This window comes from Gossypium hirsutum, chromosome A11 (assembly GCF_007990345.1).
Source record: "Gossypium hirsutum isolate 1008001.06 chromosome A11, Gossypium_hirsutum_v2.1, whole genome shotgun sequence".
Taxonomy (NCBI): Eukaryota; Viridiplantae; Streptophyta; class Magnoliopsida; order Malvales; family Malvaceae; genus Gossypium; species Gossypium hirsutum.
Genome location: NC_053434.1, coordinates 26258614 through 26272552, shown reverse-complemented (window position 1 = coordinate 26272552; position 13939 = coordinate 26258614). Strand labels below are relative to the sequence as shown.

Below are 13939 nucleotides of genomic sequence, written 5' to 3'. Positions count from 1 at the left end.
ATTTAATGGCACCACATGTGCAATGTATCCAAAGTGACCGAAGAAGTTTACAACAAAGCAATTCTTCAGCTTAAGTTACGGGGACTCTAAACAACTCATAATTTATTGGATGCAAACTGTAAAATATTTTAAAATATTTTAATTACATTTTAAACTATTAATGTTATTAAAATCGTTAATTTAATTACTAGATTATAAAATAAAATATTAAAAAGTAGAACGTTGTCACATAAATTTTAAATGTAAAAACTAAAAATAAAATACATTCAAAAAAAAAAGTGTGAACGGTAAAACTTTTTATAAAAATTTTGAAAACTTCAAAATTAAGATTTTTTAAATATTCTTTTTTAAAAAAATTATTTTAAATTATATCATTTAAGATTTATTGTATCATTTAATAATTAAATCAATGATTTTAATAACAAAAAAACCGAATTAATATAACCTTAGTAATTTAGAAATATAGTTAAAATAGTTTAAAATTTAAATCTTAATTTAAAATAAAGGTAGCTACTACCATTAACTTTAAAATTTTTATTTAAAATTGAGTTTATGGTATGGTAATAAAACACTTTTACTATTTAATTTTAAATTTGATGTTTAGTTAATGCTTCCTTCTCTCTTATAATATCATTTTGAAATCTCTAACTCATAGGCACCTAATTTATAGAACTGACTCTCTCTTCATACCATTGCTTGCCATGCAAGTGGTTTTTTATATTTGTTGACGGTTCTTTTTTCCTTCCTTTTTCATGGTATTACTCGTATTTATAAGGCATGGTTTTTTTGATGGGACGTGTTAGGGGATAATTAGGTGTCATGCATGAGGATACATTATCCCCTTAGACTTGACACGTATCCTCTTAGGGGTTCCTCGAAGAGGTATCCTTGTGGGTGTACGAATAGGGAGATGATTAGCTGTGGCCATTTGGTGGACGAGAGAATGACAAGTTGTGGACATCAGACGAACAGAGGAATGGGGAGCTGTGGACACCAGGCGGACACGGGGATGGCAAGCTTGGACATCAAGCGAATAGGGGATGGCGAGTTATGGACGTGGGAGATGGCAAGCTGTGGACGTGGGAGAAGGTGAGCTGTGAACATCAGTCGGATAAGGAGAAGTCGAGCCGTGGACATTATGTGGACGGGAGGATGGTGAGCTATGGATGTGGAAGAAGGCGAGTTGTGGACATTAGACAGACTGGGGAATGGCGAGCTGTGGACATCTGGGGGATGACGAGCTGTTCGAGTTTCCCTAGTAGGATTGCCATTCGGACCGAGTCGCAAGACATGTAACAATAATAATATTATATTCGTATTTATGAATTTATTATTTATTTTATATAGATTTAGCATGCATATTGTATCTATGCTATTTTTCATATCATATCATATTTTATATAATTATTTATAGTAATAGAATTTAGAAAATAATTCTTTTATTAATATCATGTTGATTTTGTGTTTTAATTCAAACCATATTTTGTATATTTATAATAATAATAATTCATCTTTTTTAAAAATTAAAATAATTGTATCATGTTTTCATTTTCTTAAAAAATATTATAAATGCATATAATTCTGTAGATAATAATTCATTATCTTTTTATGAAAATTTTGATATTTTTGTATATTAAGTAATCACAATTTTATTTTTTGTCATGACCTATTTTAATGAGCACAATTGAATGCTGTTATAGATTGAGTGTAAACAAATTTAGTGAATAGATTTAGTTAGGAATTTGAAAAAGACAAACTAGAAAAATGTATAAGAAACGTATACAGATGAAATCAGAAATTTTTGTTAAGGAGTACGAAATTAAATTATAATTTTTATAATAATAAAATATAATTTTATCATTTTAATAGTTTAGATTTTTATAATTTTTAAAAGATTAAATCAAAATTTTATATTTTTTAGGAGATTAAAATATAATTTTATTTTTACTAATTTAAACTTTTAAAAAAATTAAAAAACTTAAATGAAAAATTTTATATTTTAATTTAACGGTGGACGTGCCTGCCCTTAACTCATGTTGTTGTTGAAAGAAAAAAAAATAAAAAAAAATACAAAATCAATACAGACGGGATGAAACCCATGTCCCAAGGATTTTAAATCTCTTAACTTAATTATTATTTTAAAATTTATAGTTTAATAAAATTATAAAATTATTGAAAAATATAAATATTCATTATTTTAAAAAAAATATACAATTTTTTTAAAAAAATTTATAATAGAATTGCTGTTTGATTAAACTTAAATATATAATATAAATATCTTAAACTTTTAGAATAGGATATAAAGAATTTTAAAAGATAAATTTTGGTTAAAAAAGAAAAACTCGTTTTACAAAGTCTAAGTGCGTAGAATGTGTATAAATGTGGGGTCTTATCTAAATGCAAGCCAACATCTTCAACACTTGTCTTTAGCTATTTCGTGACACTTAGCTTCCAACATTAACGTGGCAATCGCATAAACACTTGGTGGCATGGCGACTTGCTACTACACTTTATATTTTCTCTCCTATAAAACTCTACTTCACCCATATCACCTTTCCACCGAGAGAACTCTTTTCTTTTTCAAGCAGTTGTCATTGTTCTCGTCTTAGGTTTTATAATCAAACTTGAAAAGAAAAAATCATGGCACACTTTCAGAATCAATATTCTGCTCCCGAAGTTACGCAAACTGACGCATATGGCAACCCAACTCGCCGGACAGACGAGTACGGCAACCCAATCCCGACTCAGGAGACTGGCCGTGGAATTCTGGGGATCGGTGGACATCATCACGGAGGCCATCATGGACTCCATCGTACTGGAAGTTCCTCTAGCTCGAGCTCAGTAAGTCAAATAAATCGATGATATCATGTGTAGCAACTTTTAATAAATAACGAAATAAAAGATTTTAATGCATTGCATGCACCATGCAGTCTTCGGAAGACGAAGGAACGGGGAAGAAGAAGAAGGGACTGAAAGAGAGGCTAAAGGAGAAGATACCAGGTAACAAAGAGCATCAATCTCAGGCCACCTCAACTACAACCCCAGGGCAGGGGCCTACGTATCACCAGCAGCACCACGAGAAGAAAGGAGTGATGGACAAGATCAAGGAGAAGCTCCCTGGTCACCACAACCCTTGATTAGCTGCCTTTGGTCGGCTATTTCCTACTAGTTATATAAGCGTTAATTAAATAACTTGCAGCAATGAAGACTGTTGTATCTTTTAAGAATATACTTAAAAGGAGATGTTCTCGAACTTCTGATTTCTCATTTGCATTCAGCTTACAATTCGTTTTTCATTTAACAAAAGGTGAATGAAAAAGGAGTAATGATCATATGGAATATATTATATATGATATAATATACATACAATAGCAAGGTTTGACCTCTAACATGCTGCTACGCATTCTGTTCGGCTTGGGAGTTTTTAAGGTCTGGGGTTCCCCCAAAGCTGCTTGCGTAATATGTTTTTTGCTGAAAATCCTAGAAATTTTTTTTTCGTTTCTCGTCGAGAGTAAAACTATGTAGGCTACCAAGCCTTAAAAGGAGCAGAAAATATAGTTAAAGAGACCGGTGAAGTCCACAACTGATTCCTTATGGTACTTTGTGAACATTATCCATGAACTCCAAAGGGTATTTAACCTGGTTAAAAACATGGGGACCTGTTCCATTGTGGTTTTGGGTGAGGATATAGCAGCACTATGCAAGAACGGAAATGAGCTGATATCCTGAAAGACAGTTTGTCTTGGAGGTATTTATTAAGAATTTGCGAGGTAGATGTAGGGGTAAATTGATTAAACATGCTGAAATTTTAATATTTATGTAAAATAGGTTGCTTTTTTATATTTGTCAGACGTGTTTTCAAGGTAACAAACTTTCTCCGAATATCTACAACAGTCCTTTTCTTTCTTTCTTTTTTAATTCTTTTCAAAAAACTTAAACGAACAGACGTTCAATTATAAATTTCAAAAAGATGTACATGTGTAAATGCATTTAAGTGTAAATGCATTGGTTGTCATTCATATCATGCGTCAGAAATGCAGGGTTTGGGCCGTCAGAAATGCAGGGTTTGGGCATAAGGTTTGTTCGAAATTTGAGAGGGTTTGAGCAATAAACAAAAAATTAAGCCCATTTAAAATATAAGTTGAACTTGAGTTTGAACATTTCTAAATCTATTTTAAATTTGTAACAATTCATATTATGTTATTTTTATATATTATGTAATTTAGAAACATTAAATAAATATATAATGCTACTCTAATGTAAATTAAAAAAAAAAGTTAAGATAACTATATAAAAAATTTTAATAAATAGAAAATGTATAAAATTATTAATTATTAAAATAAAACAATATAAATATTTTTAAAAAATTAAAAATAATATGGGCGGGCCTAACATGAGCTTGGCTTAGTCTTTTGCAAATATAGGGTGGGTTTAGACAAAATTTTAGGCCCAAATTTTGGGTCGAGTTAGGCTTAGGTAAGCATAAAATATGTTAATATCATGCTTAGGTGGCATGACCTATGAACACCTCTATACGTGGCTCGCATACTCGGGTAAGGGTGAGCAAAGCTCGATTTGACTTGAAAAAAATTTAAATTTCGAGTTAAATGAATCAAGTTACTCGAGTCAGCTCAATTTTTTTTTCAAATTTCAAGTTCGAATCAAGTTAAGTTTTCAAATTCGAATAAATCGAATACCAAACTATAATATTTTATATTTTTACCCCAAACTCCTAAACCTTTTTATTTTTTCTCTAAAACTTTTACTCCTTGGGTCTACCCCAAACCCATTTTCCCCCCATTTTTTTTTAATATCTTTCCCCCAAAATTTTACTCCTGCAAATCCTCAAAACTTTTTATTTTCCTCTTTAAGCTTTTACTTTTTACCATTTACCCCCAAATCAAAAATCAAAATTATCCAAAAAAATATCTAAACCTAAATAATACTAATTTTATTTATATATACTCTTTATATTATTAATTAAATTTCATATTTTGTACTATTTATATTATTGAATTGTTTAATCATATGGAATCTTTATAATTTTTGTTAAAATTGAATTATTAATGATTCCATAAATATTTGTGTTAAAATTTTATGTTGGTATCAATTTCACATTTTATCTTTAAGATAAATTTTATTAAAAAAATCATATTTTTTACATTTAATATCTTTTTTAATTTCAAAATACATAGTGACAAGAATCAAAAGATAATTGAAGCAACTAAGCAAGTAAAAAAGCTAACTCGTATATAAAAGATTAATAAATAAATTATGAGGAGACGAAAGTTAATAACAAATTTGATTACAGTAGACAAATTTAATTAAGGTGGGTGACAGTGGTTACAATGACCCAAAGTCATTTTTTAAAATTTAACTCGAACAAATATATTCAATTAGGTTCAAAATTCATCTCACTCGACTCGATTCAAGAAAAATTCAAATCAAGTTAGGATGATAAATATGATTCGTCAACTCGATTAACTCAAAAAATTTTCATTTGATTTGATTCGATCGAACGCTCACTTCTATGCTTGAGGGACTAAATTTGATTAGTGCTTTGGTGGAAAGATGGAGATCGGAGATACACACATTTCATCTTCCCTGTGGTAAGTGTACTAGTACACTCGAGGATGTTGGTTTACAACTCAGTCTACCAGTCGATGGGGAAGTCGTTATGAGGCCAGTGGTGAGTGTCGATTGGAGTGCAAGATGCAAGTAACTACTAGGGAAGGTGCCGAACAAGTTTAGGGGTAGCAAGATCTAGATGGGATGGTTGGAGGACAACTTCAAACATATCGAGGCCTCTGCGAGTGATGTTGAAAAAAAATATTCGCGTGCACATTCATCTTGAGGTTGATCGAGGGTCTACTTATGCTAGATAAATCTTGAAATCTGATACATTTAAGGTGGCTACCACTACTAGTTGACTTGAAATAAGCAAGATGAATTAGTTGGGGATCAGCAGTTGGTAACATTGAACTGAGAAATGTGTCGAGTGACGAAACCAGAAAAAGCTAAAATCAGTGGTTGCATGCTCCTTCTTAAATCGTGGGTATGGTATCGACTACCATTTTTACGGCCCTGAGTGGACCCCCTTATGATTCCCACTCGTAATATGGTAAAATTCATTTGATAATATCATTATCCTATTTTTTTTCATATGTAATTTTGAAAAAACATATTATTTGAATAGGTGGAACAATTGCACGAGACACATAGGTATAGGACCGAGCTCGAGGATATCCGACTATCTTTAGATCAACAATTCAAAGAGGAGGTTAGTTTATGAAATTTAAAGTTATATAATATTTATTCCAACATTTGATATTAAATATTAGGCATGTGTTAAAGTTTATAAATTTGTTTTGCAATTTGTATGGATGCCATATGCGGATTCGAGAATTCAAGAATGCGACTCGACTAAATTTTCAGCCAACTTCAACATTTGACACGTCAAAGTGTTAGTGATAATCTTTGCAACGATCGAGATGTACAAATCCGACCGAGTGATGCGGTAGTTCGGGTGTACGCAACATACTCTGCTGCCCCCCTAAGAGCTCGATGACCTACACAAGATCAACTTGCGAAGGAGACTCGAGGAAGATTGGCCAATATTCCACAATAAGTATATAGAGATGTGGTAGCATATGTACGATTACTCACCCTGAAATGTTAAGTTCTAATTAGAATAATGACCTTGGGGATTAATTTGAAAAGTTTACAAATTGAGCGATACTAGAGGAAATAAGAAAAATTGGCGGGTTGGTTGTGGAAAGGCTAGATTTCAACCCTGGTTTTGTTAAGTTTGAACTTGAAAGTTTCTTAGTGGGAGACATGATTATTATGGATGAGTACACTTGGCTGTTAAATTCGAGATCGGTGAAGTAAGTGCGTGAGTAGTATTTAATGGAGAGACATTATTTTTCAGTGTGATTCTCTCATTTTTCTATTCTTTCTTCATCTTCTTCACTGATCTAGATTGAAAGAAAGAAAGTTTAAGGAACAGTCTTTTAACAACCCGTTTTTCAGTGGTGTCAGAAATAGTGATTTTGGAATCACAATTTTGACGAGTGAGTTTGTAAATATTATTATTTAATATTTATGAGTTAAGTGTTATGATATGGTGAATTTTTATTTGATAATTTTATTTAACTGGATAATTAATTAAGTACAAGTGGGTTGTCCCTAAAGTCAAGTGGTTCTGGATAATTAGTTAATTACAAGTGGACCTCGTTAAGTACAAATGGGTTGTCCCCTAAATATTTACGTAGTTGTTATATTAGGTGTATTTAATTTTGATCTAGAAATTTTAACGTTTGTATAGTTAATTAAGGCAAAAGAACTAAATTATAAAAGACGTAAAAGTTAATCACTATTGATTTTTATTAGCTAAAATGCATAATTAATGTTTGTTTAGGTCTAAAGTGGCAATTTACCACCTTTTGAATGTGGGGGGATGGTCAATGCTTATTATTTGTTAAATTATATTTTATTTTAATGTTAAATTAAATTAAATAGTTAAGTAAATATTATAAAACATAAAAAAAAGGGAAAAGACATTATCATCTTTATTTTCCCCTTCATTACCGATTCTCTATGGATGAGTAAGCCAAGCTTTCATCGAAGCTTGTTATTCAAATTTGGTAAGCCGATTCTAATTTGTTTCTTATAATTTTTATATTTTTGATATCGTTGCAACTAGGTTCAGCTAACTCGTAACTCTGATTTCAAAACTTGCCATTGATGAATCTTAAATGTTCTTTTATAGAAAATGGTAGATTTGGAAGCTATGTAATGTTTAAGGACTATTTGATAAAGTAAGTTTTGTTAATTTTGCATTTGGGAACTAAATTGTGAAATTTTCAAAAGTGACATTAAATTTCTATAAAATTGGATTTTTTTAGGGTTATTGAAGGACATAATTGAAATTGGAATGAAAAATAAAGTTCAATTGTGAAAATTATGTTTGTTTCAATCTTAGGGACTAAATCAAATAAAATGTAAAAGTTTAGGAAAATTGTGTAAAATAAAATTTAAAGATTTTAAGAATGAATTTGAGTAGTATTATGAGATTGATATTGATATTTTGAATCTTAAATATTATCTGAATGTATATTAATGTTTTATAAATAGTTTGAATTGTATATGAATTGTTACATAAGTTGAGGATTTAATTTAATTAGAATAGATTGATACGAAATGGAAATGTTAAGGTTAGATATTGATGAACTTAGTAAAAGTCTCGTACTCGAGAGTACAGGTTGATTTCCATTGGTACCGAGCTCTAGCATTTTGTTACGGACTCGAAGATACATGTGACACAGATTTAGCTTGGACAAGTAATATGTTGTCATTTTAAAGGTTTAGCCTGGACTGGTAATCTTACATGTATATACTGCCCTGGACAGTCTATTTATTGTATCGTTAAAGGTTTAGCCCGGACAGGTAACCTGACCTCGGACAAGTGTTAGAGTTATTTGCACCTTTGTATCAAGTTCTTTTACAGAGATTCATTGGGTAAAATTGTAAATGAAAAGGTGATGATATATCAAATGTTGGCAAAGTAATGTATATGATTTGGATATAAGATATAAGATTATTTGAAATGAAAATCTAAACAATTGTGGTTGTCTATGTAATTGAACTAAAAAACTTATATGTTTAATAATGTTGTTTGGATCTTGATAAGGATATATGATGCAAATTAAATGGTGAATGGGAACAATGTGATAAATTAGAATGTGAATTCATGTTGTATTTTAAGTTGAATGTGGTGTTTGAGGATTTGGTTTAATCCTTACTTGATTGATGTGGTTTTGGATGCCATGATAGGTGAAATTATTTCTTATTAATTCATGTATTTGTTAAATGATTAAGGTAAGCAATTCATTTATATTGTATACGCTTACTATGTATTTTATAATACTTACCGTGTTACTACTATTTCTGTAGATTTTAGATGTTTGGAATGTGTCGATCGGATCAGTAATAAGCTCACATCCACCATCTTTCGATTTGGTAGATTTTTTATGTTTGAAAGTTGACTACTTGTGGCATATACATAGGTTGAATAAACTTAAGCTAGTTAAAGTTCGTTTAGTATAATAACCTTGTATATGTAAATATATGGTTGTGGTTTGATATTGGATACACGGTATTTGCTAAGTTAAGTATGTTTAAATGTTAAAGAAATGACAAAGTTTAATTAGTACAATGCATGTGAATTGGATCGTGGTATGAAATGTTGTAAGACTTGGTTTAAATGGTGTTTGATTTGAGTTATTAATTTGTTGGGGCCAATGAGGGCATATTGGTTGTTTGATAAAATGATTAGGTGAATTGGTATTTTGGGCTTTGAAATATGCATGTTTTGGTGTTACTTTGAATAGCATGAAATGACATTATAGGTTACTTGATGAAATGGTATGAAAGCTTGCTCAAATAGGTCATTTATGTTGCACACGGGCTACCACACAGTCATGTGTGATATACATTCAAAGTGATTTTTAGTTTACACAGCCACAGTGAGTTACAGGCCGTGTGACCCCTATTTTTCATTTATGCCTATTATTTTGTAAATGTTTCAAATTGGTCTTAATTTAGTTCCGAACTTTCTCAAAGGCTTTCTTAAGCCCGATTAAGATTTGGTTTTGGTTGTAATGCATGTTTAACATGGAATTAATTTGTGTCTATTGATTATTGAGTATTATTGAATAAATTGTTTATGAATGTTTCGGTTTGCTGTTGCAACATCCTATAGCTTGGGTCCAACGACTAAATCGAGTATAGGGTGTTACAAGTTTGTATGGAAAAATGTAGCTAAAGTTTGTGCATAAGTACCTGATAATTTCTCAAGCTGGTAAGCTTCCTAACCTTTCTATGCTCCCAGATTTAAGAAAAGGAATGAAAGTTAAGGATTTTAGCTATCCATCAATTTTGTTTTGGATTAAGTGGTGCATAATCATTTTAATGGCCTCTGCATGCAAAAAAAATTCTAGTTTTTATGATAATGAGATATCTTCATTGGAGATTCTAAAATGGTTGTTATAATTTGTAAACTGGAGGCTCGGGTAGCAAGGGAAGGTAAGTAGATGGTTTTAGCGTCAACCTCTAGGTGAGTTCCAGAACTTAAGCATTAAATAGATGTTTACATTTTGGTATTGTTTGTTAGGTCTATAACTTCTTTCCTAAGATAATGAATTCTGTGGCTGAATATTATGTAAATGATAAGGTACTTCATAACTAAATATTGATGTATCGTGAGGCCTAATGTGTTAATATGAAAATGTATGAAACATTTAACATGATGTGTGTTGTGCATGAAAAGTAGTGATGGTAGAATGCATGTGTATAAATTATACAAAATTGTGAAGGGTTATCGAAATGTGATTGAAATAGAAGATGATGAAGGGAATATGGTATAAGATTTGCCTTCGATATGACGTGTAAATGCAAACCGTGATTGGTGATTGCCCCGTCCTTATGGGGAACATGTAAGTATTCGAATTAACACGGAGGATTTTTGGATGTTCAGACGAACTATATCGAAATTGAATATAAACGATACATGGCTTTATGGAGGTTTGGACAGATTGTACAAAGAAATGTGTACACCAGTATAGAGCCCTTTATGGGACGTTTAAATGAATGCTGGTATATGGCCATAGTAGGATCCAAGGAGATCCACGATGCAGTTCGCATATGAATCCGCTTAACTTGCCGATTTGGCATATTCCAGTGGAGGTTTGCAAGATAAAATTGCGTATGAAATTTGTGTATGTGTATTCACATTTATGTCTCCGATGTAATACCCCCTACCCGTATTCATTGCCAGAATAAGGTACGAGGCATTACCGGAGTTTACGAATTAATTTTTTTTTTACTCAATATAGCCCTTTTATAGATATCTAACCTTCCCTTCAATATTAAACCGAGACCAATCCAATTCAACATATTTTCAAGATAGATTCATGCATTTTTATAAGATAACCTCATCACATACCAAAACCAAGATTTGTTGGCCATACCAATGGCTGACATTACATTCATATCATATTAACATTTACTTTATTAGCTTATACATGCCATTGATTTCCAAAATAAAGTTTCTTGATATACCGAAATCTTGAAGTTGATAGTGTGATGTGTCTCCAACCAAATCTGACCTCCGAGCTCTTAACACTACAAAACAGGGAAAAAAGAAATAGGGTAAGCACTTTGTGCTTAGTAAGCTCATGTAACAAGAATTATACTTACCTAATATTTTCAATACAATGCAATAAACATTCAAATATCCATTCAATGCATTATTACCCTAACATGCACAAACTCAACATTCAAGTTAGTACAATAATTTCCATGTGTCAATAATATATACCATGATTGATGAACTCATCAATACCATGATTTCCATTCCCTTATTATTTTTCCATATTTATCCCATTGAATTTTCGAAATTTCGATGGATTTTTAGAGGTACACTTTTAGTGTACATGTCTGGGTCCGTCAATTCATATTCATGTGCGCACATTTCCATTTCAGAGAGCACACTCCCACGAACCTCATCCTTACAGCGAGATTACTAGTCCAGGCTAAATCCCCTGTAATATAAACTCATAGAGTATTTTCGGGATTACCAGTCCAAGCTAAATCCCCTGCAACGACAATTACTCTAATGAGCTTGGATCTGAATTACCAGTCCAACCTAAATTCAGACCCTAATTCGGATTACCCATCCGGGCTAAATCCATTTTCCACATATTCTTCGGGAGGGCTATATCAAGATAGGATCACCCGTCCGGGCTAGATCCTTTTTACCGTCAATTCCTTTTCAGAGATCCATCAAATTTTCCTTTCATTCAACCGGGATTTCTTCCCCTTTTTATCAAATATATCAATGTTTTATCAATTTTCATACAATGAACATTCAAATCATATTCACATCAATAACATGCATTTCAAGCATTTAAGAATATAATTCAAGTTACATGAACTTACCTCGATACTTGTTCGTATACACAAATCTACTGATCCCGAACTTTTTCTTTTCCTTGATCTAGCTTCGTATTCAAATTTTCTGGATCTAAATAAATAAATTTAATTATCAATTTAATACATTTCATGTTCATATGCAACATTCTCTATAATTCAACTATTATTTATAGTTCACTCAAAGTTGTCTACTTGAGTCATAGTCACTAACTTATTTTTATCTTGAGCTACAGAACTCCAAATTAGTATCCGCTAATTTTCCCTGAAACTAGACTCACATATACTCTTACCATAAAATTTTCAGGATTTTTGGTTTAGCCAATAAGTATAGTTTATTCTTTAAAGTCACCCATGTTCTGCTGTCTGACAGTTCTGACCCTTCTTCACTAAAAATTAATTATCTCTTCATACAGGATTCGGATGATGTTCCCGTTTGTTTTCCTTAAAAATAGATATAAATTTAAGACCCTAATTATTTTTATTCAATTTTTTATGATTTTTCAAAGTCAGAACAGGGGAACCCGAATTCATTCTGACATTGTCTCATAAAATTTATTATATCTCATGAGTTACAAATCCATTGCTTACACCGTTTCTTCTATAAGAAACTAGACTCAATAATATTTAATTCCATATTTTTTTCATCTTCTAATTCGATTTCTACAATTTATGGTGATTTTTAAAAGTTAGTCTACTACTGTTGTCCAAAACTGTTTTAGTTCAAGCTGTTTATTACCATTTTTCCCTTAAGCTTTTAATAAATAATAATTTCGTCCCTACTCAATTAGCCTCTTAATTGAGCTGATTTTTCTCAATTAACACTTTATTCTATCACTTTTAACTACCTTATAACCTTTGGGAATCAGAATTTCAGGACTAGACTTTAATTCCAAACATTTTCACAATTAGATCCTAAAAATCAATTTCTATTGAAATTACCTAATAATATCATATTATAAACAAATTAAAGCTTAAATTTTATTCTATTTCATCATAAACTTACAACACTAAACCATGGTGACTTTCAATTTCATCCATGAAATCAAAAACTAACAAATTTAATAGTAGGACCTAGTTGTAAAAGTCTTAAAAACACAAAAATTATAAAAAAAAGGCAAAGATTAACTCACTTGGTGCAAAAATTATGAAATACCAGCTTAAATAACCCCTCCTATGGCGTTTTGGCTAATGATAATGAAGAAAAATAAAGAGAAATCTAGATATTTCCTATTTAGTCCTATCTTTATTTAGTTAATTATGCAATATTCTAATTTTGCCCTTAAATCATCAATTTTCCTGCGGATTTCATGCCCTTGCCATCCAGCCCAAATAAATTTTGGGTCTAATTTCCTTTTAAATCATTTCTCATTAGACACTTAAGCTATTTAATCATTTTAGCAACTTTTACACCTTTTCCAATTTAGTCCTTTTCATTTAATTACCTACCCAAACGTTAAAATTTTCTAAAGAAATTTTAATACCACATCACTAACATTTCATAAATATTTATAAAAATATTTGTGACTCGATTTTATGAGAACGAGATCTCGATACCTTGTTTTTACTCAATTTCTTCAATAATTTTTTTTCTAACTAACCACTAAATCGGTAAAATTTTTCTATCGATATTTACATACGATTTTACTATTATATTAATATTCATGCAATAATTTTTTTAAAATAATTTATCTTTAAATCCGATTTGTGGTTACGAAACCACTGTTCCGATAACTTTGAATTTAGGCCATTACATCCGAAAATATGGGATCCACTTGAAAGGGTCCACCAAGAATAATCTATATGTTAATGCGAGTCCATATATGCAAGATATGACAGTTTGTCAGGACTATCTTACGTGGATGATTTTGAAATAGAGGATTCGCTCTTAAGAATTCGCCTACATGTTATTTGTTTTTAAAAGTGGACCACTGTGAAGGGGTTATCT

General features: G+C 31.1%; 1 protein-coding gene across 1 annotated transcript; it reads left to right on the top strand.

Annotated features, from left to right (window-relative positions):
* The first annotated feature begins 2546 nt into the window (after positions 1-2546).
* Positions 2547-3253, top strand: LOC107896656 (late embryogenesis abundant protein D-11-like). Its single transcript, XM_016821879.2, is given in 3 exon segments — positions 2547-2841; positions 2931-3074; positions 3077-3253. Coding segments are annotated over 3 exon segments (438 nt in total). The 5' UTR covers positions 2547-2640; the 3' UTR covers positions 3170-3253.
* The last annotated feature ends 10686 nt before the right edge of the window (positions 3254-13939 follow it).